General features: G+C 52.2%; 1 protein-coding gene across 1 annotated transcript in view; it reads right to left on the bottom strand.

Moving 5' to 3' along the window:
- LOC146772994 (uncharacterized) overlaps positions 1–26,069 on the bottom strand; it is a 29,892-nt gene extending 3,823 nt beyond the window's left edge. Inside the window, exons 1-2 of the mRNA XM_085637045.1 lie at positions 23,717–26,069; positions 16,311–17,348 (exon numbers count right to left, since the gene is read on the bottom strand). Of these exons, the coding sequence (XP_085493171.1) occupies positions 16,311–17,348; positions 23,717–23,866 (1,188 nt within the window). The 5' untranslated portion in view covers positions 23,867–26,069. The remainder of the gene's footprint in view (positions 1–16,310; positions 17,349–23,716) is intronic.
- Between the last annotated feature and the right edge of the window lie 305 nt (positions 26,070–26,374).

Below are 26,374 nucleotides of genomic sequence, written 5' to 3'. Positions count from 1 at the left end.
ACCAGTACGCGACGGACAGACATGGACCCAAACCTACGAGTCATCCCTGCCCTCATAGCAGTACACCTCCTCTACAGGTTACGACGCAGACGCCGCAGAAGGTCAGAATAACTAAGGGAGGGGGGAAAGTGGGGTGGGGTGGGGTGGGGGTGGCACGACCAGGGCAGGCCACAAAACAACCACATAAGTCACACACCACACATGGCCTGGACATACCTGACTCCCATGCCCTGGTCACCACGAGGGGGTGGGGGCGTGTCCTGATAAGCCAGCGACCGCCACAACGGAAGTCCGTCACCACGCGAACCGGCAACACAACCAGACAGGTACGTCCCGTACCCACACCTGAAGAGCGTGGGTACGAGTCGGACCACGCCCACACACGTCACCCCAACAATGGCGGGACGGATCGCACCCACGTGGCAAAGGCCTGGGTACGGGCCGCACAAACATCACATAGCGTGGGGACGGATATGTACGGACCCTACCCCCACCCCGTATGCAAGGAGCGTACCCCCCAGCCCAACAGTGCAAGTACGACCCGTACCCCCACCCGCGTATGCATGGAGCGTACCCCCCATGCCAACAGTGCAAGTACGACGCAAACCCTCACCCCCGTATGCAAGGAGCGTACCCCCCAGCCCAACAGTGTAAGTACGACCCGTACCCCCACCCGCGTATGCAAGGAGCGTACCCCCCATGCCAACAGTGTTAGTATGACCCGTACCCCCACCCGCGGACGTACGGAGCGTACCCCCACCCCAACAGTGTAAGTTCGACCCGTACCCTCACCCGCGTATGCATGGAGCGTACCCCCCATGCCAACAGTGTAAGTACGACCCGTACCCCCACCCTCGTATGCATGGAGCGTACCCCCCAGCCCAACAGTGTAAGTACGACCCGTACCCCCACCCGCGTATGCATGGAGCGTACCCCCCATGCCAACAGTGTAAGTACGACTCGAACCCTCACCCGCGTATGCAAGGAGCGTACCCCCCAGCCCAACAGTGTAAGTACGACCCGTACCCCCACCCGCGTATGCATGGAGCGTACCCCCCAGCCCAACAGTGTAAGTACGACCCGTACCCCCACCCGCGTATTGATGGAGCGTACCCCCCATGCCAACAGTGTAAGTACGACTCGAACCCTCACCCGCGTATGCAAGGAGCGTACCCCCCAGCCCAACAGTGTAAGTACGACCCGTACCCCCACCCGCGTATGCATGGAGCGTACCCCCCAGCCCAACAGTGTAAGTACGACCCGTACCCCCACCCGCGTATGCATGGAGCGTACCCCCACCACACCAGTGTAAGTAGACTCGTACCCTCACCTCGAATGCATTGAGCGTACCCCCACCGTGTATGTTCCAAGCGTACATATCCTGAAATCGGAGGTGTTTGTGCAGAGTCCACCCAGCAGTGCCCTGAGACAGGAGGGGTGTGTGCAGAGTCCTCCCAGCAGTGCCCTGAGACAGGAGGGGTGGGTGCCTATCACTCCCAGCAGTGCCCTGAGACAGGAGGGGTGGGTGCAGAGTCCTCCCAGCAGTGCCCTGAGACAGGAGGGGTGTGTGTGGAGTCCTCCCAGCAGTGCCCTGAGACAGGAGTGGTGTAACACATGTGTGTGAGGCCAGAATTATCCACATGCATACTGGCTACAAGGGAACATGTCCCCATGAACTCATGTCAACAGACTCCACACACAAGTACAGTGATCACCAAGGATGCCACGATTGTTGCAGGTGGAGACATGGCCCTGCATGCATGGCCAAAGTAGAAGGGCTCCGTCACACACACAGCTCATGTAGACACAGCTCTGCGCTAAACATTGGGAACACCCTGCAGGGAAGAAAGCTGGGTACACAGAGGAAGGAATACACCCTGGGACAAGTGCACCATGCAGTAACTGCTTACATGAACAAAGAAAGTTAGCCAACACCTTGTGATGGCACACAGATCCCAGGGTCCCACCAATGAGCAGTACACTACTACACATCCCACACACCCAAACCCTTACACACCACCCAAAACCATGTAGCAGCCCCACCAACACCAATACCAGCATAGCAGTAGTGTGATAATGAAAAAAAAATTAAGCTTTATTCAGCATGAGCACAATGTCCGTGGATCGCAGGCAGTTCAATCTTCACAAAGCCCATAGGGCAGTCAATGATTCTCAGCTGGATGGGGGACACAGTGGGATGCGTGTCCCCTACCTTGCCTGCACAGTCAAATGGCATCGTCTTCCACACTGGTGAGGGCATCAGGGGGGGGGAAGCAACATGCACCGCAGGGACATCAGGGCAAAGGGGCGGCGTTGTGGGTGCAGGGATGGAGGACTCCACCACAGGGGGTGGGGCAGGGCCAAAGGCGGAGGCCAGGATGGCACTACACACCTTTGCAAGGTCCTCCAGGGAGTCCCCTGCACCCGAAGGGACCTCAGGCCCCAAGGAGGGGGGGGGGTCAGAGGGATGGGTCGCAGCGCCACTGGGGGAGGGTGGAGACAGGGGGGGAGACTCAACCACCCTGACCGGGGACCTCCTTGACCGCTTGCGTGGTGGTGTAACCGTGGGGCTCAGGGACAGAGCGGCCATGAAGGAGTCCTTGGGGGAGATGTGGCCAGGAGAGCTGAGGGGAGGGGATTTGGAGGGAGTGGACTGGGTGGAATGCGGACTCCCACTATGGCTGCGTGTCACACGTTTGCCCCCCGACCCAGTGGGTGTGCCTACCTCACCCTGTGTGTGCGTGTCAGGAGGAGTGCGGTGGACCTTCCCTGCTGGTGTGGTGCCCGTGTCCGTTGATGTGGGTGCATGCCGACGTCTGGGTGTACGTGGGACAGGCATGAGAGTGGGAAGTGTGGATGGGGCAGGGGTAGGTGGGGGGAGGTCGCGCTGCAGGAGACCCACTGCTGCAGTCAGTGTGGAGTCTATGGACCTCAGCAAGTTGCGTTGGTCAGCCTGCGATGAATGAATGCCCTCCAAGAAAGCCTCGATGTTGGTGAGGGTTTTGCCGTGGGCATGGAGGACATTAAGGATCGCAGCCTGACCAACCTGCAGTTGCCGCTGGATGTCCACAGACTCTGCATTGGCGGCAGCAGTGGAGACAGGGGCAGGGGGTGCGGTGCCTGGCAGGAAGGAGACATGCTGTGACCGGGCACGCTGGGAAGGGACACGAGCAAGTGGGAGGCGGCTGATGGAAACTGAGGGGGCGGTGCGAGGTGTTGTTCCGCTGTCAGCTGCTGGTGCAGCCTCCGCCCACTCGGAGACATCCTCCTCGGACCTGTCAGCTTCGTAGTCTGATGTGCCAGTCGACAGGTCCTCGGCCACACTCTCCTCCGCCTCTGTCCCACTCGATGTGCCAGACCCGATGTCACGGCTGGCACTGGTGCTCGGTCCCTCCGCCTGGTCTGTGTCCATGTCTCCCTCTGTGTCCCCCGACGATGCTGTGGGCAGGGTGGAGAGACAGAAATTAATCAGACACCTGTACACATCTGTCACATGAGTCCAATCTACATAGGTAACATTGCATAGCCTGAAAAGGAAGATCCCTAACATCTACTGAACAGGGTACCGATGTAGGGCATGAAACACACAGTTGGTTGAGCCACCATGCCACTGAAATACCATGGAGAGCATGAGACAATAGCTAAAGACAGGAAACGGAGTCTGTCATAGCACCCAGGCCCTGGGGACAATCCAGCACTGCATCTGCACCACACAGCGTTGGCGAAAATACCGATGACCATATCCATGAACTTGAGACACATGCTGCATAGGTAATGCTGAAAACATGCCCAACATGACTCGGTCACTGCACATTGCGTGTGTGTCCAGACACATCACACACTGCCCAGACCCAGCAAGTGGAAATCAGGATTTGACACATAGGCATTGCCCGCCCCAACAAGACCCTACACGAGGCAAATTGTTGAGACACAGGTGGCACCAACATCTCATAGTCTGGGTGATACACACAGGGGCAGGCAAAAAGCAAGATTGGACGCCAAACAGCCAAGGTGCGCCTGTACAAATAATGAGGTACCAGTGCCCATCCTCAGATGAGTATAACAAGACACACAGGCACTGGCAACTGTGAGTATGAAGAAGGACAATCAGGTCAGGCTGCACAGTGGACACCTGTACAAAATAGCACGTCAATATACATGGTGACAGGGGACAATGGCACAGAGCACAACCTACGCTGTAGACACTGAGATTGGCCACGTTTATGATGACACATACACCACTGAGGAAGAGCTGCCCCAGGGGACAGTAGTGGGCACACAACTACATGCTACTGAATGGTAATGACTGCAACACACGTCACCATCCCTGCAATATGTGTATCGCACACTCATGCACATCATGTCACAGGCCACTACATAGGACATGCGCGCTGTAAGGCATGACACATGAGAGACCAACTCCCATGTCTGGAGTCAGCATCAGTGCCAACTGACATGGAACCCACATGCAGTGAACTTGACAGTGCACAGGCAAGGTCCCACAACCTGTTACACACCACCCCCACACATGATGCTACAGTCATTGTTCTCGTGGACAAAGCGCCAGCCTACATTACCTTGTGAAGGAGTGACTACACACAGACCAGGGAACACATTGCAAGGAGGGGAAGGGTGGCAGGGGCACAGCGCTATACTGGGGCAAACAGGATCTGCACAGCACCTTTAAACCCTGCCAGTGAATTCATGCTACTGTGCCCTTACAAATGCCGGTGACACACAACAAACACACATGTACCTACCCCCTTCCGGCTGCTGCATCGCCTGTAAGCGCCTCTCCAGGTCTGGAAAGACCACCGGCAGCACACGCCTGTGGAGGTGGCTCAGACGGCGGCGGCCGCGGTTCTTGTGGCTCTCAGGTGAGTCCCCCAGCAGGAGCCGTGCAATCCTCCGCGTCCAGCACCGGATATCCTGCCAGCGTTTCCTCACCTGGGGCAGGCTCCGCCTCCGACCATCCACACCCCTCACGGCACTGACGGCGGTCAGCCAGATCTGCTCCTTGGCAGTGGCGCCTACCTGTGAGGAGGAACAAGTGACACCACATCAATACACCAGCCACATGTCACAGAGAGACATATGGGTACAAATTAGCTGGTTACAACAAGGCATGTCATGCAGCCAACGCATTGCACCTTTGTCATAGGGACATCATCCCCTGGTGAGGGAAAAAGCAGTACGTGCCACAGTGGGTACACAGGTGGAATGATGGCAATGTCACAATCAATGATCAAGGCTCACACTGTGCATCACACCCACCCCTCCTGTCTCAGGGCACTGCTGTGAGTGATAGGCCCCCACCCCTCCTGTCTCAGGGCACTGCTGTGAGTGATAGGCCCCCACCCCTCCTGTCTCAGGGCACTGCTGTGAGTGATAGGCCCCCACCCCTCCTGTCTCAGGGCACTGCTGTGAGTGATAGGCCCCCACCCCTCCTGTCTCAGGGCACTGCTGTGAGTGATAGGCCCCCACCCCTCCTGTCTCAGGGCACTGCTGGGAGTGATAGGCCCCCACCCCTCCTGTCTCAGGGCACTGCTGGGAGACATCAGGCACCCCCCCCCTGGGACCCCCCCGACAGTACATGGCATGTGTGTTACACCTGGACGCAATGGCAGAAGTCACAGTCACAACATAGGGACAGTCTGTGGCAGTGGCCTATGCACTCACCTGATACCCTGGTCGCCCATACAGCATGGAGTACTGTGGGAGGATCACATCCAGCAGAGCCATGTTCTCCTCCAGGGTGAATGGCTGTGTCCTCTCCACAGCCCTTGACATGGTTCCAGGGAATCAGTAGCAGCAGCTGGGTCGACGAATGCAAAGATGTGCAGGCAAGTGCTCCCTCATGGGACCTGGCTGCCTTATATGTGCCCTTCTGCCCAGTCTCATGCACAGGAGTACAGAGTGATTGGTCACTCACATTTGCATCCTATGTTTCCACCAATCCCTTCAAACCTAGCAGTCTGTGGGTTCTCTATCGGTTTCATTCTCCTGCATGATGTCAGCCCCACAAACACATTGCAACAAAGTAGAAGAATTCCAACTGACTTCTGCTGTGCACCTTCCAGAACAATTTCGAATTTTGAACTTGGTCTCCATGACAACCAGCATGCATGTAGGCCTTAATACTTGTCCCCTATGTAATTTGGAGCATCACACACAGGTACGGTGCGTTTCGGGGCCCTAGGGCACCCCAAATGCATGGCAACGGCCCGTACATGCATGCCTACGCTCTCCATCACTATGGGTCTGCACGCGTATGCGTACCCGTAGTGTTACGGACCGTACACACGCATGTACGCTCTCTATCACTATGGGTCTGCACGCGTATGCGTACCCGTAGTGTTACGGACCGTACACACGCATGTACGCTCTCTATCACTATGGGTCTGCACGCGTATGCGTACCCGTAGTGTTACGGACCGTACACACGCATGTACGCTCTATATCACTATGGGTCTGCACGCGTATGCGTACTCCTAGTGATAGTGAGCGTACATGCGAGTGTACGGTCCGTACCACTACGGGTACGCATACGCGTGCAGACCCATAGTGATAGAGAGCGTACATGCGTGTGTACGGTCCGTACCACTACGGGTACGCATACGCGTGCAGACCCATAGTGATAGTGAGCGTACATGCGTGTGTACGGTCCGTAGCACTACGGGTACGCATACGCGTGCAGACCCATAGTGATAGTGAGCGTACATGCGTGTGTACGGTCCGTACCACTACGGGTACGCATACGCGTGCAGACCCATAGTGATAGTGAGCGTACATGCGTGTGTACGGTCCGTAGCACTACGGGTACGCATACGCGTGCAGACCCATAGTGATAGTGAGCGTAGATGCGTGTGTACGTTCCGTACCACTACGGGTACGCATACGCGTGCAGACCCATAGTGATAGTGAGCGTACATGCGTGTGTACGGTCCGTACCACTACGGGTACGCATACGCGTGCAGACCCATAGTGATAGTGAGCGTACATGCGTGTGTACGGTCCGTACCACTACGGGTACGCATACGCGTGCAGACCCATAGTGATAGGGCCGTACACACGCATCTACGCTCACTATCACTATGGGTCTGCACGCGTATGCGTACCCGTAGTGGTACGGAACGTACACACGCATCTACGCTCACTATCACTATGGGTCTGCACGCGTATGCGTACCTGTAGTGCTACGGACCGTACAAATGCCTGTATGCTCGCCATCACGATGGGTACACATACGGCAGCACTCCCACAGTGATTTGGGAACATGCACAGGCCCTCTCAGCAGCAGTACGGCGGTTTTTACACATCACTGTGGTGATAGGCGACACACATGTAGGAATAGGGCGGACATACTTGTCCATGGATGGACATACTTGTCCAGGAATGGACATCAAGGCATCGTCTGTGCATTACTACATGTGTGGGGCACAGGTGTCACAGGCTGTGATGTGGAACATGCCTCCTGAGTGGAGAAGGCACCAGATGTATGATGAGATGTGTACATGTGTACTGTGTGAGGGTGCAATGTGTGCCAGGCATGCCCTTGACTCCTTTGACATGTGTGCATGTGGGACTGCGCACTTGGGGTGAGCGTCACTGGCATGGCACGGACACCAACACACGGAAGTGTCCCATGATGCCCGGTACAGGGGTCATGACACATGACTTGTCACTACCCACAGTGCACAATGTGACTATGTCATATATGTGTCCGGGATTTACATCAGGTTGATGTTGTAGCACCCTCAAAAGCTGCAGCCGTTGCAGCAACCAACATGTGGCTGTGTGTAGATTGTCATTGCACACTGTTCCCAACACCATGCCACATGTGTTATCGGATGTGAGGTGCACATGTATGCATGGGACACGGAGTAGCGTGACAAGGCCATGTCAGCAAACTCACAAGGAATGTGTGGTGAGTCATGACATGTGCACCTTCATGGCAAGGTGTGTGGGCTGGACTAGTGTAATGTCATGTGACCTGTGGCTCCAGTGTTCCGCTACCAGTCTCTGCAATCGGCATCACACTTCTGCTGATGTGTGGGTGTATGTCACTCCTGTCTTGCGTCGGGCAGTGCACTTGCACTGGGACACAGCTATTTCCATGGCGTGGCATGGGGAGGTTCTCAATCACCGTGTGTAGCTGGGTCTTGGAAGGAGTGTCACCTTGCATCCATACGTGTCCTGGGCATGTAGCACATGCCTGACTCCCTATGTGGCATGTGTGTATTGCCAGATTTACATGTGCTCAGTAGACATGAGTTGTTCTCGTAGTGCACTCACTCTTCCTTGTCACTTCCAAATTACTGCAGAGCGCCTCCTGTTGCCCGAAGAATTCCAGACTTGGCTACCATGCAGGAGAATGACAGGATCCGGCTCTACCGCTTCACCCAACCGTTGATTCTGGAGCTGACGGCGAGACTGGCACCACACCTGCAACCGCAGCACAGGTATCCTACGGCACTGACACCCCAGCTGAAGGTAATGGCTGCCCTACATTTTCTGGCCACGGGTACCTTCCAAAATACCATAGCTCATGTTGGTGGCATGTCCCAGAGCATGTTCAGCGGTGTGCTGCATGATTTCTTGGAGGCCATGTTGATTCACCTGGATGACTTCATCAAGTTCCCAACCCCTGAACAGATGACTGAGGTCAAGCGTGGATTCTATGCCCTGGGAGGGATGCCCCATGTCATTGGGTCCATAGATGGGACACATGTAGGTTTGGTACCACCACACTCACGGGAGGTGGCGTACCGCAATCGGAAGCACTACCACTCCATCAATGCCCTTGTGGTGTGTCTGTCCAATATGGTGATTTCACATGTCTGTGCTCGTTTCCCAGGATCAGCACACGATGCCTACATCATGAGGCGTAGCGGGATGCCTGATATGATGATGCAGCTGCGCAACGAACGGGCATGTGTTGTTGGTGGGTACAGTCTGTCTGTCCTGTATTCTGTATAGCCGACCAGCACGACCGCTACACCAGTTCTAACGATGTCCATGTGCTTCCCATGTAGGGGACGCTGGCTATCCCAACATGCCTTGGCTGCTGACACCTCTCCGCAACCCCATCACGCCGGCCCAGCTCCGCTATAACACCGCCCATGGCCGGACAAGGCGAGTGATAGAGAGGACGTTTGGCATGCTGAAGAGCCGATTCCGGTGCCTCCACAAGACCGGCGGTGCACTCCCTTATGCCCCGGCGAAGGTCTGCAAGATCTTCATGGTCTGCTGCATGCTGCACAACATGGCAGTTGAAAGAGCTGTGCCACTCATCCTGAATCAACATGACGAGGACCATCCACCCGTGGAGGACGAAGGGCTTGGCAATGGGGCTAGTGATGTGGAGGATGTGGAGCCGCAAGAGGACATCCGGACTCGGCTCATACGCGACTTCTTTGCTTAGTGGTGAGTACCAGGGTCTGAGTGTGCACGCATTGGTCCCCGTGTGGCATGCGTTGTGATGTGTGTCTCCACCTGCATGTATGGCACGTGGGTCAGAGGTGTGTGTGGGTGTGTCACTGGAGTGATGGTGGCAGTGATGGTAGTATTTCCCCAGTCATAATTGTGACCTAGCATGTTGTCATCCATACATGTGTCGAGTAACTGCACATGCAAGTGGCTGTGCTTTTTGTGGCTGACTTCTTGTGTGTCTCTCTTCCCCAGGTACCTGCGCATGCCGTTTGCTGGTTGCATTGTTGTGGCACTGCTATTCCTCATGGACATGACATCGTGGGCTGACTCAGCGTTACAGGCACGGACACGTTTGGAAGTCTCCATGGGGTAAGGGATGCATCTGGGGTGTATTGGGTGTGGCAGTTGTTCACGATGTGTGCACACTGCCCCGGTCGGGGTTTGGTTCCTCTGCAGACATGTGGCATCCCCATGGGACACGACATGCAGCTGGGTACACCTGAATAGATGGGCTGCCTGGTTGTCAGTCATCAGTGATGGGATAGTGGATTGTGATGATGGCATCAATGTGTGTGACACTGCCCTCGGACACATACGGTTAACATTGTCTTGACATGGCGTGGGACTTCCACATCAGCGGATGTATGGTGTATGGCAGGCTCTCCGTGAGCAGCTGTGGGTGTTTAGCTGTTAGCCGACGCTTGTGTGCCAGTTCCATGGCTATCACGCATTTGTGCTGCAGAAGGGGGGTGCCAGTGTTGGAGCCACATGTTACTCCACATGATGTGTTCATGTGTACTTCAAGTTGCCTCTGCAATCCCAAAAACATGACTAATAAAGGTGTCCCTATGCCTCCAAGGTGCCTCTTCTCAGTCAATGCTGGTGTGTTGGCACGGTGCATCCTGCATGTCTGGCATGGTATTCCCTGATTGTGGCTATGTGTCAATGTGTCGAGTGGCAAGATGCAAGCTGTGTGTGTGTGCTGAGACTGTGTATTGGGCATGATGTCCATGACTGTGTGGGTATTGTGACATGTGCCATCCCCATGCTTCCAACGTTGTCCATGACCCCATTCTCTGCATCCACCGGACTCAAGCTTGCAGGACATGGTTCTGCCACCTGTCTACACATACCTGGGTGCCCCCCAGGACACGGGCCAGGATCCCTGACCTCTGCGCATGACTGTTGCTGTACTCAATGTGTCTGTCAGCACGGTTGTTCGGCCACCCCCTCAGCTGGTTCTGACCATCACGGGTGTGTATGGTGCTCCATGTCTGTCTTGCCTAATAAACTGTGACCCATGTGTCCTGTGCCAGACTCAGGCCCCAGGGTGTGGATGGTTGAAGTGAACAGATGACTCAGGCATGTTTAGACTGTACAAGACACATGTTAGGTAATAATGCTACCAGCAGGCATCTACTCTTAATAGTGTGATTTATTATTGGGGGGGGGGGGACAAAGTGAGGGGCTTTCCGGGATTAGGGAATCCAAAGTTCAGTAGGGGAGTTGGTGTCCTTGCCATTGGAAATCCTCAGAGTCCATGCCACAGTCTTTGTCAACATTGGTCAGCCAGTGACCAGCAGGGCCATGTGGCAGAGAATGTCTCTTGATGCTGTGATGCTGTTGCTCCAGTGGGCCAGGTGCCAGGCCAGGTGTCCTGGGAGATGGTGATGTAGCAGCCACCCTCACGGTCCTTTCCGTGGACGACCCGGCTTCCTGCGGGGAACCTCAGCAGCAGGCCGTGACGACGTCTGGGATGCTCCGTCGGATGTTTCCTCCTCCTCCTCATGATCCCTCCCTGTGGGTGGTGATGTTCTCCGCCTTCTGGCACAGGGAGGGTCGGCCATGGTGTCGGCCATCCGACGGAGTTCAGCGTGAATCCCCTGGGACGCCGTCACTTGCTCAGCCTGTCTGTCCTCCATCCTCCGTTGGTGTACCTGTAGACAGGCTATTAGCTCCGCATGTTGCTGGGCCTGCTGGACCTTGATCCCCTCGAGGACGGACACAACCTGGGCCATGCCCGTGGTGTCCTGCCGGTATGAGTCCAGGATGTTACGGACATGGGAAAATACCGGATCCCCAGCCAACTGGTCAGGCTCGCGCCTCCGCCGTCCTCCACTCCCACCACCCCTGCCCACTTGCGTCTGGCCTGCACTTGTGGGAACATCGGGTCTCCGGGACCCCTGAGGGGTGGCATTGGCGTTGTCGCCTGCCTCCTCCTGGGTGCCCGGGACACCGTGTCCCTCCTGGCGAGCCTGGCTGCATTGTGGTGTTGGGGCAGGGATCCTGGGTGTCTCCTGGGATGTGGCAGGAGTGGGGGTGGTGGTTGGCACGGTTGTACCTGACGCAGGTGCTGCAGGTGGTTGGACACCAGAGGGGCCAGGTCGGTCGGGGTCGTCCGCAGAGTGGTGAGAGTGGTCGCTGCCGGTGGGATCGGTCTCCTGCAGATCCGGGTCCTGTGAGTGTTCCCCCCCAGTGTTGGGGGGTGCAGCACGACGTTGACCTGTGTGTGAGAGAGAAAATGTTAATTTTGATCCATGCAACATCCATGTTTCATCCGTTACAACGTTGGCACATTTCCTCTTGGAATTAGGATCTGTCTTGCATTCCACTCACAGTGCACTTGTGCATGGGTGTGTCCCTTGGGCACCAATTTGGCCCCTTTAACTATGTGTGGCACAGTCTTACTTGCTGCGTCAAGTGTGACTGCAGTCAGCAGTGGAGTGTGCATGTGTGGCGAGCCATGCATTTGCGCCTTCCTTGTAGCACTGTACATGTGCACATGGAGTGGATCCACACACTTATATGATGCAGGTGGCTGTCCTTGTGCTCGTGTACAGGTTGTGACATGGCCCTGCGTTTTGCCATGATGAAGAGGGGGGGTTCTGGCACTGGCCACCCTTGTCTACATGCACGCAGTCCACCTGCTGACGAGCAGACATTCCCACACACCAAAGGACTGATTTGCTCTCCCTGTGTCTCCCTCCTTCTCTGTCCCCCTCTCCCTCCCTCTCTGTCCCCCTCTCCCTCCCTCTGTGTGTCAGCCTCCTCCCTCTGTCCATCTTCCTGTGTCTCCCTCCCTCTCTGTCCCCCTCTCCCTCCCTCTCTGTCCCCCTCTCCCTCCCTCTGTGTGTCAGCCTCCTCCCTCTGTCCGTCTCCCTCCCTCTCAGTCCCCCTCTCCCTCCCTCTGTGTCCCCCTCTCCCTCCCTCCGTGTGTCACCCTCTGTCACCTTGGCCCAGCTTCCTGGGCACACACTGTTAGCAGATCTTTGAGTGGCCCTTGGCCTGTTGATGTGAGTTTGTTTCTGATCTCCAGGCACCCATTTTGTCTGCTGTGTGTCTGTGCGCTGCTGCTGTGGTGGTGTGTGCTGCCACTCTTTCACAATGTTGGCTGTTCATTAGCTGCTGTCATGTGCAAAACAGTGCCTTCACCCCCATGTGTTGATGCAAGGCGTCCGCCATTTGCTGGCAAGTCATTCCTGTGTTGGGACACAGTGTTTGTCTGGCTGTGACCTAGGCCATATGGGCAGAGGGCATTTTTGTCTGCTTTGGAGTCGCACTATGTGATTTTTGGTGCCCAGCCTCCCGCCATCCGGGTTACCGTGTCATGTGTTGTTGTCTTCTGTGGCCTGTGACTTGACATTGTCCAGCTGGGTGCATGGGGCATGGTGGCAGCAGTGGCATGTGCCTGCTCATGGAGTGTGGTTGAGTCATGCGATGGCTTGTGGTGGTTGCGTGCCTGTTATTAATTTTGTTTGTGGTTGCAGTTCCCCCCATGTGAGGTGCGTTGTTTGTGTACTCACCCGGGTCTCGGAGTCCTTCTACTCCTTCAACTGCCTCCACCGGCAGTATGGCCATCACCCTCTCCTCCCAGGGATGGTACTGTACGGCTCTGCGGGAGGGCCCTCCTCCGGTGGCGTTGGCCTGGTCGTGTTCCTCCTGCCTCTTGGCTTTGACCCTCCTCCGCAGATCGTACCACCTGTTCTGGCAATCCTGCTTGGTCCTCCTGGTGTCCGCAACAGCATTCACAGCATCGACGATGGTCTGCCACATGGCTGTTTTGGCTGCCTGGCTGGTGCTTCTGACCAATGTTCCAAAGATCTGTGGCTCGACTCTGAGGATTTGATCAACAAGGACCTCCAACTCTCGGTGACTGAACTTTGGATTCTTGGTAGTGGGCATGGTGAGGGGTGTGGGTGGGGATGGTGTGGGTGTGGGGGGTGTGTGGATGTTGGGGGGGTGTGGATGGTTGTGTGTGTGTGTGAATGTGATGAGAGGGTGTTTGTGAGGGTGGTCGTGTGAAGGTGTGCAAGTGTAAGATGTGGTGTAGCTTGTAGTCTGGTTCTGTGGTGTCTGGCAGCAGTGAGTCTGTTGCAAAGGCTCATGGTTTGTGTGTGTGGGCCCTTTTCATTGGTCCATGGGTGGGTGTGGCAGTGTTTGAATTTTGGGTGGGTGTGTTATAAGGAGTGGTGGTGTATTGGGCCTCTGTTTGTTTTTGACAGTTGCAGGTCAGTGATTGTGTTATTTTAGTGGTTGTTGGCCATGTTTAGTGGCTGTGTGCCTTTCGAATGGTGTATTCTTGTGTTGTTTTGTTTTGTCCTTGTTGTGTACGTGCGTTTTGAGCGTGTGTACGGTGTGTACATGGGCCATTTGGTTGTACGATTATGTCCTTGTGTGTGGCTTTGTACGACTCGTACATGCGGTTGTGATGTTGGGGCATGGGGTGCGCTCCGTACTTAGGAGGTTGTGTTGGGGGTGCGCCAGGAACGTACTGGGGTGTAGGTACACGGGGGGGTATGACACGTACTGGGGTGGGGGTGGGGCTCGAACGTACTGGGGTGTACATAGACGGTGGTACGACACGTACAGGGGTGGGGGGGTGTACATTGACGGTGGTACGACACGTACAGGGGTGGGGGGGTGTACATTGACGGTGGTACGACACGTACTGGGGTGGGGGTAGGACTGGAACGTACTGGGGTGTAGGTACACGGGGGGTATGACACGTACTGGGGTGGGGGTAGGACTGGAACGTACTGGGGTGTAGGTACACGGGGGGTATGACACGTACTGGGGTGGGGGTAGGACTGGAACGTACTGGGGTGTAGGTACACGGGGGGTACGACACGTCCAGGGGTGGGGGTACGACTGGAACGTACTGGGGTGTAGGTACACGGGGGGTATGACACGTACTGGGGTGGGGGTGGGGCTCGAACGTACTGGGGTGTAGGTTCACGGTGGTACGACACGTACTGGGGTGGGGGTACGACTGGAACGTACTGGGGTGTACATAGACGGTGGTACGACACGTACAGGGGTGGGGGGGTGTACATTGACGGTGGTACGACACGTACTGGGGTGGGGGTACGACTGGAACGTACTGGGGTGTGGGTAGACGGGGCTATGACACGTACTGGGGTGGGGGTGGGGCTCGAACGTACTGGGGTGTAGGTTCACGGGGGGTACGACACGTCCAGGGGTGGGGGTACGACTGGAACATACTGGGGTGTAGGTACACGGGGGGTACGACACGTACTGGGGTGGGGGTAGGACTGGAACGTACTGGGGTGTAGGTACACGGGGGGTATGACACGTACTGGGGTGGGGGTAGGACTGGAACGTACTGGGGTGTAGGTACATGGGGGGTACGACACGTCCAGGGGTGGGGGTACGACTGGAACGTACTGGGGTGTAGGTACACGGGGGGTATGACACGTACTGGGGTGGGGGTGGGGCTCGAACGTACTGGGGTGTAGGTTCACGGTGGTACGACACGTACTGGGGTGGGGGTACGACTGGAACGTACTGGGGTGTACATGGACGGTGGTACGACACGTACTGGGGTGGGGGGGTGTACATTGACGGTGGTACGACACGTACTGGGGTGGGGGTACGACTGGAACGTACTGGGGTGTACATGGACGGTGGTACGACACGTACAGGGGTGGGGGGGTGTACATTGACGGTGGTACGACACGTACTGGGGTGGGGGGGTGTACATTGACGGTGGTACGACACGTACTGGGGTGGGGGTACGACTGGAACGTACTGGGGTGTACATGGACGGTGGTACGACACGTACAGGGGTGGGGGGTGTACATTGACGGTGATACGACACGTACTGGGGTGGGGGGGTGTACATTGACGGTGGTACGACACGTACTGGGGTGGGGGTGGGGCTCGAACGTACTGGGGTGTAGGTACACGGGCGGTACGACACGTACTGGGGTGGGGGTACGACTGGAACGTACTGGGGTGTGGGTAGACGGGGCTATGACACGTACTGGGGTGGGGGTGTGGCTCGAACGTACTGGGATGTAGGTACACGGGGGTACGACACGTACTGGGGTGGGGGTACGACTGGAACGTACTGGGGTGTAGGTAGACGGGGCTATGACACGTACTGGGGTGGGGGTTCGACTGGAACGTACTGGGGTGTACCTAGACGGGTGGGGGTATACATATACGGGGGGTACGTGTCGGACGTACGGGGGCTGGGGGGAGTGTTGGGCGCGTATGCGGGCACATGTCTCCATGGTTGCTGTAGGAGTTCGGTGCTGACGGTGTTTTTTCCATACGGTTGTAACCTCGGACGCACGGGATGGATCGTGATTCCTCGGTCGGACTTGGATTTTCACGTTTGTAAGGTAAATCGTCCGAGGACGTGTCGGACACATTTTCCGACCCGAGGACGTGTGGGGAATGATTCCCAGTGCGGTTCGTATGGACTTTTTACCATGCGAATCGTGATTGCCAGTTCGTACGGCACTTGTACGATTCGTACGGTAAAAAGACCCGATACGAGTCGCACGGGGGAATTTTTTACCGGATCGTGATCGGCACCTTTGTGTCTTTTCTAAACCAGCAGTTTTAGATACATTTTTTTCTAAACAATCCAGTTTTGATCTCAACTTTCCCGTCAAAATAATAGTGATTCCTTCATGCTGTATTTTATCGATGGCTTCCATTTTTACAATTTCTTCATTTTCCAGTTTCAATAGTTCTTCGTTGAATATGGAACACTCACGCAGTGTTGGCATTAAACAAATCACTGATTTATTTTTAGCAATTTCCACGTACACTTTTGCAGGAACTGCATTTTCATTTGGAAAGACATTGCAAAGTAATCGACTCTCCAAAGCTTGTTTGCCTTGTTTTGAAAGAATTCCAATTCTTATATCTTGAAGAATACTTCCATATTCAACATCATTTGCCTGTCGCATATTTGTTGTCAGTTCTTTGTATTCGAAATGAGTCCAAATGTTCACATTACCAACACTGCCAAGAGACTTTCTGGTATCTTCATGGGCTAGTGTTTTAAATACCGGTTGTCCTTTTACCGGAGTCAGTTGCAGTAGATCTCCAAAAACTATGACGTGTTTTCCTCCAAATAACACGTCATACTCTGTTTTAAGAATTTGCTGCATTCTTAAATGCACAAAGGCAAGCATCAAGTTTGAGACCATGCTCACCTCATCAATAATGAGAAGTTTCATTTTCTTCAGGACTCTTGAAACTTCACAACAAGCTTCTCCAGATAGCTTGTGGTATTCCAATTTGTTCTCATGCTCTACTGGCAGCATTAGTAAACGATGTAAAGTAATTCCTTTAATGTTATGTGCTGCCAACCCAGTTGGAGCAGTGACAACACAAGACAAATGCGAATCAGTTGTTTTCTGCAGATAACTTGTAATTACTTTAATTAAGAAACTTTTTCCTGTTCCAGCTTGACCACTCACATACATTCGGATAGGTTGAAATGATGTACATGAGCACCCTCTCTTTTCATGAAGTAATCCATGGTCAATCTGCACTTTCACTTGCTGATATATTTGTTTCTGTTCAATATTTAGTTGTTCTTCCAAGTTTCCTAACTGTATTGCATCTTCTTGAGCTTGATACATTGCTGTTTCCACCTCATTCATTGATTTGGGAAAAAGGGGGTGGTGATGGACAGAGCTTCTGAATGATGCAGAATACTCCTACCAAGTCAAGAGATCATGGTTTTAATCCATCACCGTTTTTTAGCTCACTGCACCATCCCAGCTCAGAACCTGGCTACATGCAAATTAGTCTGTACCTGTCCCAGTGCATGATGGGAACAGGGCAAACCAAACTACCAAGCCAATTCTTATACTGGGAAGGAAACAAGCTTCCGGGTCGGTTTCTGGCATCACAGCCTTCGTCGGCCCGGCTTGCCTGAATCCTGATGGTGCAATGAGCAAGGGACTCACGTCTGAGCATACCCTCCCACACTGAGTGTGGATAAAATCGATTTGAGAAAAAGGGGGTGGTGATGGACAGAGTTTCTGAATGATGCAGAATACTCCTACCAAGTCAAGAGATCATGGTTTTAATCCATCACCGTTTTTTAGCTCACTGCACCATCCCAGCTCAGAACCTGGCTACATGCAAATTAGTCTGTACCTGTCACAGTGCATGATGGGAACAGGGCAAACCAAACTACCAAGCCAATTCTTATACTGGGAAGGAAACAAGCTTCCGGGTCGGTTTCTGGCATCACAGCCTTCGTCGGCCCGGCTTGCCTGAATCGTGATGGTGCAATGAGCAAGGGACTCACGTCTGAGCATACCCTCCCACACTGAGTGTGGATAAAATCGATTTGGGAAAAAGGGGGTGGTGATGGACAGAGTTTCTGAATGATGCAGAATACTCCTACCAAGTCAAGAGATCATGTTTTAATCCATCACCGTTTTTTAGCTCACTGCACCATCCCAGCTCAGAACCTGGCTACATGCAAATTAGTCTGTACCTGTCCTAGTGCATGATGGGAACAGGGCAAACCAAACTACCAAGCCAATTCTTATACTGGGAAGGAAACAAGCTTCCGGGTCGGTTTCTGGCATCACAGCCTTCGTCGGCCCGTCTTGCCTGAATCCTGATGGTGCAATGAGCAAGGGACTCACGTCTGAGCATACCCTCCCACACTGAGTGTGGATAAAATCGATTTGGGAAAAAGGGGGTGGTGATGGACAGAGTTTCTGAATGATGCAGAATACTCCTACCAAGTCAAGAGATCATGGTTTTAATCCATCACCGTTTTTTAGCTCACTGCACCATCCCAGCTCAGAACCTGGCCCGGAAGCTTGTTTCCTTCCCAGTATAAGAATTGGCTTGGTAGTTTGGTTTGCCCTGTTCCCATCATGCACTGGGACAGGTACAGACTAATTTGCATGTAGCCAGGTTCTGAGCTGGGATGGTGCAGTGAGCTAAAAAACGGTGATGGATTAAAACCATGATCTCTTGACTTGGTAAGAGTATTCTGCATCATTCAGAAACTCTGTCCATCACCACCCCCTTTTTCCCAAATCGATTTTATCCACACTTAGTGTGGGAGGGTATGCTCAGACGTGAGTCCCTTGCTCATTGCACCATCAGGATTCAGGCAAGCCGGGCCGACGAAGGCTGTGATGCCAGAAACCGGTCCCCGGAAGCTTGTTTCCTTCCCAGTATAAGAATTGGCTTGGTAGTTTGGTTTGCCCTGTTCCCATCATGCACTGGGACAGGTACAGACTAATTTGCATGTAGCCAGGTTCTGAGCTGGAATGGTGCAGTGAGCTAAAAAACGGTGATGGATTAAAACCATGATCTCTTGACTTGGTAAGAGTATTCTGCATCATTCAGAAACTCTGTCCATCACCACCCCCTTTTTCCCAAATCGATTTTATCCACACTTAGTGTGGGAGGGTATGCTCAGACGTGAGTCCCTTGCTCATTGCACCATCAGGATTCAGGCAAGCCGGGCCGACGAAGGCTGTGATGCCAGAAACCGGTCCCCGGAAGCTTGTTTCCTTCCCAGTATAAGAATTGGCTTGGTAGTTTGGTTTGCCCTGTTCCCATCATGCACTGGGACAGGTACAGACTAATTTGCATGTAGCCAGGTTCTGAGCTGGGATGGTGCAGTGAGCTAAAAAACGGTGATGGATTAAAACCATGATCTCTTGACTTGGTAAGAGTATTCTGCATCATTCAAAAACTCTGTCCATCACCACCCCCTTTTTCCCAAATCGATTTTATCCACACATGGGGCCTCATGTAGGTAGCCAAATACCGGTCGGTAACGGCCGATTTTCGGTAAATATGCCGTTACCGACCGGTATTCAGACAAGTGAGATGTAGGAGTCCAAAAACCACTTTTCGGTAAATATGAGGCGGTAAATACCGATTCATATATTCCGAATTCTAAAATACCGATTCAAATTTACCGAATACAAAATTAACGAATCGGTAAACATGAAGTGGTAAATATGAAGTGGTAAAATTTTAAAATGACATGTAGGAGCACTCGGTAATTAAGAAATCCTGTAAATTCGTTAAATAAGAGTCGGTAATTAACACGGATGAAAAGCAGGTGGTAACCATCAACAATGGATAAATGCAAACCCAAAATGCTACAGCGTGGACAACATGGCCGCTATGTACGTCATTGCAAGGCGCCTACGTCTACAGGCAGCAGGACTGAGGGTGTGGCGACGGGAGGAACAAATCTACAGACAGCGCATCACACTATTCCAGCTGACTGATGCAGAGATACATGAGAGGTACAGGCTACACCCCGAAACCATCATGGACTTAATCAGGGACCTACACCCACGCCTGGACCAGCCAATAAGAAGGGCGCACGCCATACCCCCACATGTGCAGGTGCTCTGCAGCCTACATCTGCTGGCATCCGGCAGTTATCAGGTGGTGATAGCTGCGGTGGGTGGGGTATCCCAGAGTTGCCTGTCACGTTTCTTCAGGAAGTTTCTGGATGCCATGATGCAGAGAATGCACCACTACATCAGCTTCCCCAACACACAGGCTGCACTGCAGAAAACAAAAACAGACTTTTATCACATGGCACAGTTCCCCCATGTCATCGGCTGTATTGATGGTACACACATCCCAATCTGTCCACCAGCTGATACAGAGCACATCTACAGGAACAGGAAGTCCACCCACTCCATCAATGTGCAGGTGATCTGTGATGCAGGGAACATCATCACAGATATTGTTGCAAAGTTTCCTGGGAGCACCCACGACTCTTACATCTTCCAGAATAGTGGGATATACACACGACTGAGTGCCGGAGAATTTGGAGAGGGATACCTGCTAGGTAAGTAACAGTGACGCCCCTTGAAACCTGCAAATCATAGTGTCATGAGGCATGTTACTGATGGTTCCCTTTCACTCATCCAGGCGACAGTGCATATGCATGCCGGTCATTCATCCTCACTCCCTACCTACACCCAGCAACCCAGAGTGAGAGACGATACAACGTGGCACACAAAACAACACGCAATGTGGTGGAGCGCACGTTTGGACTACTGAAGAGCAGGTTCCGCTGCCTGCACAAGAGCGGAGGCGCACGCCAGTACAAACCCATCACCTGCTGCAAGATTATTGCCACTTGTGCAATGCTGCACAACCTTGCCACGAAAAAAGGGACAGATGTGGAACTAACATATCATGAGGACAACGAGGATGAGTCAGGCCAGCCAGAGGGCAACGCAGCTAGAGTGCCAACTGCAATCGATGGGAGAGAGAGACGGGCAGAGATCACAGCCAACTATTTCTGAGTAAGTAAGGGGACACAGCGAGTTGTGAGAAGTCATGACGTAGTTTTAATGTGGCACCACGCCATGAACACATGAACAGGCCAATCTGGCAATATACCATCTATACAAGTAGTATGTCCAGGGTTACGTCACCCAATGGGAAGTGGCAAAGCAGGGCAACATCAATGTTTGCGCATACGCGCTGCAGTGGTGGGTTGCACGGCCTGTGCATCCTCACTAGAGCCAACCCCAAGCCGCCTGCTGCTCCTGCGTGCTTCTGGGACGGGGGGTGTGATGCTGCTGCTGGTGTCGATGCTCTCCGCAGCATCCCCTGCAGCAGTTGTCGACGCCTGACTAGGCAATAGCACCCCTAGTGCACTTGTCACCTGCACCATCCCCCGAGACAGGTCGCTGCAGCACTGTGTGAGGCCCTCCTGCATCGTCACAGAGCGCCGGCACAGTAGAGAAGTCGCAGTTGCCAGACGGTTGAGTGCCCTGCTGGTGGTGTCCCTTCTCTGGCGTTCCCGGCGCCGTGCATCGATGTCAGCATCTAGTTTGCTGCACAACTGCTGGATAGACTGGGACATGTCCCGAATGCCCGCAGCCATGCCGCTAATGTTAGTGTCCATGTTGACTAATGTTGTCGTCATCACCCGCATGTGCCTCTGGACTGACATGACTGCCTTTGATTGCAGGCGCTGTTGCTTTAACATTTGGCCCTCGAGCCCCAAGAAGACACCATGGCCGTCAGTGGGTGCTGGTGGACTCTGGACACGCGACCTGCGGCGCCCTCTTGCTTCCGTCTGTGCTGCCTGTGAGGTGTGGGGCACAGTGGCATGGCTCCCTTCCTGGGTCCCGGTGCGGTCTTCTGGTCCCATGCTGTCGTCTGACGAGGTGTCTAAGGCTCGTAGCCTGGCTGCTGGACGCCTCCTCATTCTCACGCCTGCAAGCGGGGATGTGGCTGGTGATTCGAACATGAGTGGCGATGCTGGCTCTGGTGGTGGTGATGCTGGCTCTGGGTGAGGTGATGCTGGCTCTGTGTGCGGCGAGGCTGGCTGTGTAGGTGGTGCGGCTGCCAGTGGGCCTGCTCCCTGGTCTGAACATGTGCTGGCTTGCGGCGATACATGTGGCCGGTGTGCCGTCTCTCCTGCAGCATGCCCTGTCCTGCATGGTGTCACATCTGTGGACAGAAATACAACATTGGCTCAGTGTCCCCGAAGGGCTGCATTGCATGCGTCACAATAAATCATTTCACATTCCAATATGTCCCCTGTCTCCTTGTGCCTCGAGTGCGTGACATGCCTTGTTGCCCTGTAACATTTACGTCATGGTTAGTGTTGCCCTGACTACATCTCCCGGAATGCATTGCCTGTCTGCACTGACACGTGTGGACTGCAGTGTGATTCTCGATTCACAATTGGGGGATGTGGGATAGGGGTTGGGGGGGCTACATTGCTGTGCTTTCGTCTTACCTTGGTGTGTTGCGGCTCTGGCAGAGCTGTCGGCGTCCCCAAGTCCCACGACGCTCTCTTGCTCGATTGTGGCCGCCACCAGCTCCTCCAGTTCGGTGAGGGCAGGTGCCCTGTTGGTTCCACCTCCGGTCTGGCTGGCCTCCTTCTGGATGTCGCCCATCTTCCTCTTGGTTACAATCCGGAGGTCATACCAGCGCTTTTTGAGTACCTCAATGTCCCTGTGGGTCACTCCCACAGCATTGACCTGCGCCTGGATGGCCAGCCATGTGTTGCGCTTTTCCACCTCAGGCACTTGCAGGGATTGCCTTCCGAACAGCTTGTGGTGCTGCTTCACCACCTCCTCCACCAGCACCTGGAGTTCCTTGGGGCTAAATTTCAGCTTCCTCCTCCTTTCCCCTCCGTCTTTCTGTGTTCTCTGGCTGGACATGCTGTTCATTTACCCGCTCGCACATGCAACGGCTCCTTGCCTCTCCTCTGCACTCCAAGCCTCTCCAGGGTCGGCTGATTATGTACACCTGCCTGGGTGTGGCCACTTCGGCTAATTTTGTACACCTGCCTGGGTGTGGCCTGTTCCTTGTTGGGTGGGCTGTCGTTGCACTTGATTAGCTGTTTCGTCAAGTCATGTGATTTTCTTTCCCGAATCCGTACATGCCGATTCGGTATTTTCCGATTCGGTATATACCACCTCGGTATTTTCCGAGTCGGTATATACCACCTCGGTATTTTCCGATTCGGTATATACCACCTCGGTATTTACCGATTCGGTCATTTCCGATTCTTAATTACCGAATGTTACCGATTCGGTAACTGTTACCGAATTTTTACCTACATGTAACTTACCGATTCTTATTTACCGATTCGGTACGGCTCGGTATTTTAGAACCGGTAAAATTTATTTACCTACATGAGGCCCTTAGTGTGGGAGGGTATGCTCAGACGTGAGTCCCTTGCTCATTGCACCATCAGGATTCAGGCAAGCCGGGCCGACGAAGGCTGTGATGCCAGAAACCGGTCCCCGGAAGCTTGTTTCCTTCCCAGTATAAGAATTGGCTTGGTAGTTTGGTTTGCCCTGTTCCCATCATGCACTGGGACAGGTACAGACTAATTTGCATGTAGCCAGGTTCTGAGCTGGGATGGTGCAGTGAGCTAAAAAACGGTGATGGATTAAAACCATGATCTCTTGACTTGGTAAGAGTATTCTGCATCATTCAGAAACTCGGTCCATCACCACCCCGTTTTTCCCAAATCCACCTCATTCATTGCAATCGCTGCTTCATTTTCAACAATTGGTTGTCCTAGTGGATCTTGACTCAGTGCAGCAGAACTTTGACTGTCTTGAGAAATGTCTCTAGCAATCTCAGCTGCAATTGTAGCTTCTTGATCAATTTCATCATTCAACATTTTGACATAATTTGCGAAAGCACTGCATTGTATGCTATCTTTAGAAGCATTAAATTAATCTTCATAGCTGGGAAAATCTCCAAGTAATTCCAGTTCTGAACGCCATGGTTTGAACATTTGCAAAAGGGCTAAATAGTAAAATTCCCTTTTGTCAGCAGTGTCGCAACTCAGTTTCCTGTTATTAATTAAATTTCCTTTCCTTTGTTTCACCAGACATCCTTCGGAACCAATCACTGCATATTTTCCATCATTGATGTTCTCTGTAGTATTCCGTTTAAAAGTGTAGTTTTGCAGCACTTCATAGAGACACATGTTCTCAAGATGATGACTTCTATTTGGGTAGTATGTGTCCAACATATTTGTTTTCAAAATATCTGTACTTTCTGGTTCATTTTCTGCTAAATATTCAATTTCTTGAACAGATTTCAGTACCCGATTTCGCATTCCTGCAAGACCTAGACTCACCCAAATGATTCTTCTACTTTTGGAATATAGACTTGCAGATGATAACCGATCTGAACATTCATATGCTCCAATTTCACAATGCGATAACATCTTCAAACTGAAACTGTATAATTTCTTACTTAGAGTCTTCTCGTGAGAAATCTCTTCCCACATTTCTTTCAATTCAGTCTTTTCTGATTTAGTAATGTAAGACGTTACATATCGAGCAACAGCAATGGAATTGTCCGCAACATACTGAATATCCATGTTAGCGTTCCACATGGATAAAATAACTGGATTGTAGTCATTTATGTATTTCGATTCTTCGCTTCTTCTTAAGTTGTAGGTGTTTTTCGGAGACTTTCTTGTGATGGTATGTCGCATAGCTGACATAAAACTGTTCACTCTTCCTTTGGATAATACAGGACGTGGAAATCCAAAACGACATTTGGTATATACCTTATCCTTTGAATTGTACTTTCGTCAACAGTATTTTCCACACCTGTGGCTTTGAAATCGTAAGACTTGTTGTTTTAAGTTTTTATCTTCTCTGCTATTGGGAAGAGCACATGTAGCATAATCTTCAATGAAAGACAAAAGAGATTCATCTGAATCTGTTCCAAATTTGGGGGCGTCCTTGATCCATAACAACATATGTATGTGAGGAGCACCTCTTGCTTGATACTCCTTTCTCCAAAAGAAATCCACAACTTCTCCAAGAGGAGGATTCTTTTTATTGCAGATGAAAGACATCATAGCTTCAAATCTATGATTGAAATATCTGCATACATTGACAGGATCCAAAGAGCACAATTCTCCAGGTGTCTTGTATTCAATATTTTTTATATTGGAATTTGCCTCTCGAAGAAATTCAAGTAAATCATCCCAAGCATACTCAGCACAGCTTAGTGTAACAAACCATGTAGGAGTTCCCAAGTTCCGTAGCATACATTTCAGTTCTCCATGTCGACGGTACCAATATTCATTAGTCCCACAATGACATGCCATCAGATTAATCAACTGAGATTCTAAATGATCATCTCTCTGATGCACTTTATCCATAAAATCCTTTGCAGCTACATTTTGAAGATGCATTCCAGTTTTTAAAATGTGATTTACTGCATATGAAAGTCCAGACAAGTCACTTTCAAACAGAAGATGAAACATATAAGGGATACATTGTCGAAATCTGGATCTTCTGCATATAATGTTGTTGTCCGATATTCAGATGCAGGAATCTGCACAGGACGTTCATCATGTCGTCCACCTTTTCCTGTTGGAAACAACTGCGGGAAACAACGAGCTTCCAAGCTCTCTTCCCATACACTCATGGGACTTCCTGTTGCTTTTTTCATTTGAAACAACTCAATTGTATTCCCCATCACCTCTTTGGAATGAAGAGGATGTACACTGTAATGTTCATAGATCTCTTCACATCTGGACATGTCCACTTTTTCTATTTGTCCACTTATTGTTTCAGTATCTTCTGCTAAATCTATTTCTTCTTCTCCAACAAACACATTTCTACAGTACTCATTATTTTTTAACAGATACAATGACGCCTTTTACACTTTTCTAACATCCACTAACTCTTGCCAAATTTTCTTATTCTTAGTAGGAACACCATTAACTAGAATGACTAGTGGCTCATTTTCTGCATGGTCTACACCAATAGTTTCAATATTTTTCCTTACATCTAATGGTAAATACACAACTCTTCCTTTCAATCCTCTTTGCAACTCTGATGGAGGTAATTTACCTGTTTTGGGCTCCATACGAACAATAGCCTAAAAAACAAATGAACACATTGTATGAGAATAGACTCATACGTATTTAAATCTATCAGCTCTGGTGGAATAACAACCAACTCTAGATTATTATGAACAGCTCTAGCAGGCATTTTATTCTCATCTAATTTGTAATAACAATATTTGCAAATACGCTGCTCAGATCCCAAATCAAAAAAATCCTCTACCAACAAATAAGTTGCAAATTCCATCCACTTATCATTATCTTCTATTTCACTTTTTAAATACAGATTGACACCCCTAGTCTGATTTTTAT

Source organism: Triturus cristatus, chromosome 12, assembly GCF_964204655.1.
Source record: "Triturus cristatus chromosome 12, aTriCri1.1, whole genome shotgun sequence".
In the NCBI taxonomy this organism is placed as follows: Eukaryota; Metazoa; Chordata; class Amphibia; order Caudata; family Salamandridae; genus Triturus; species Triturus cristatus.
This window is presented reverse-complemented; position numbering and strand designations above follow the sequence as displayed.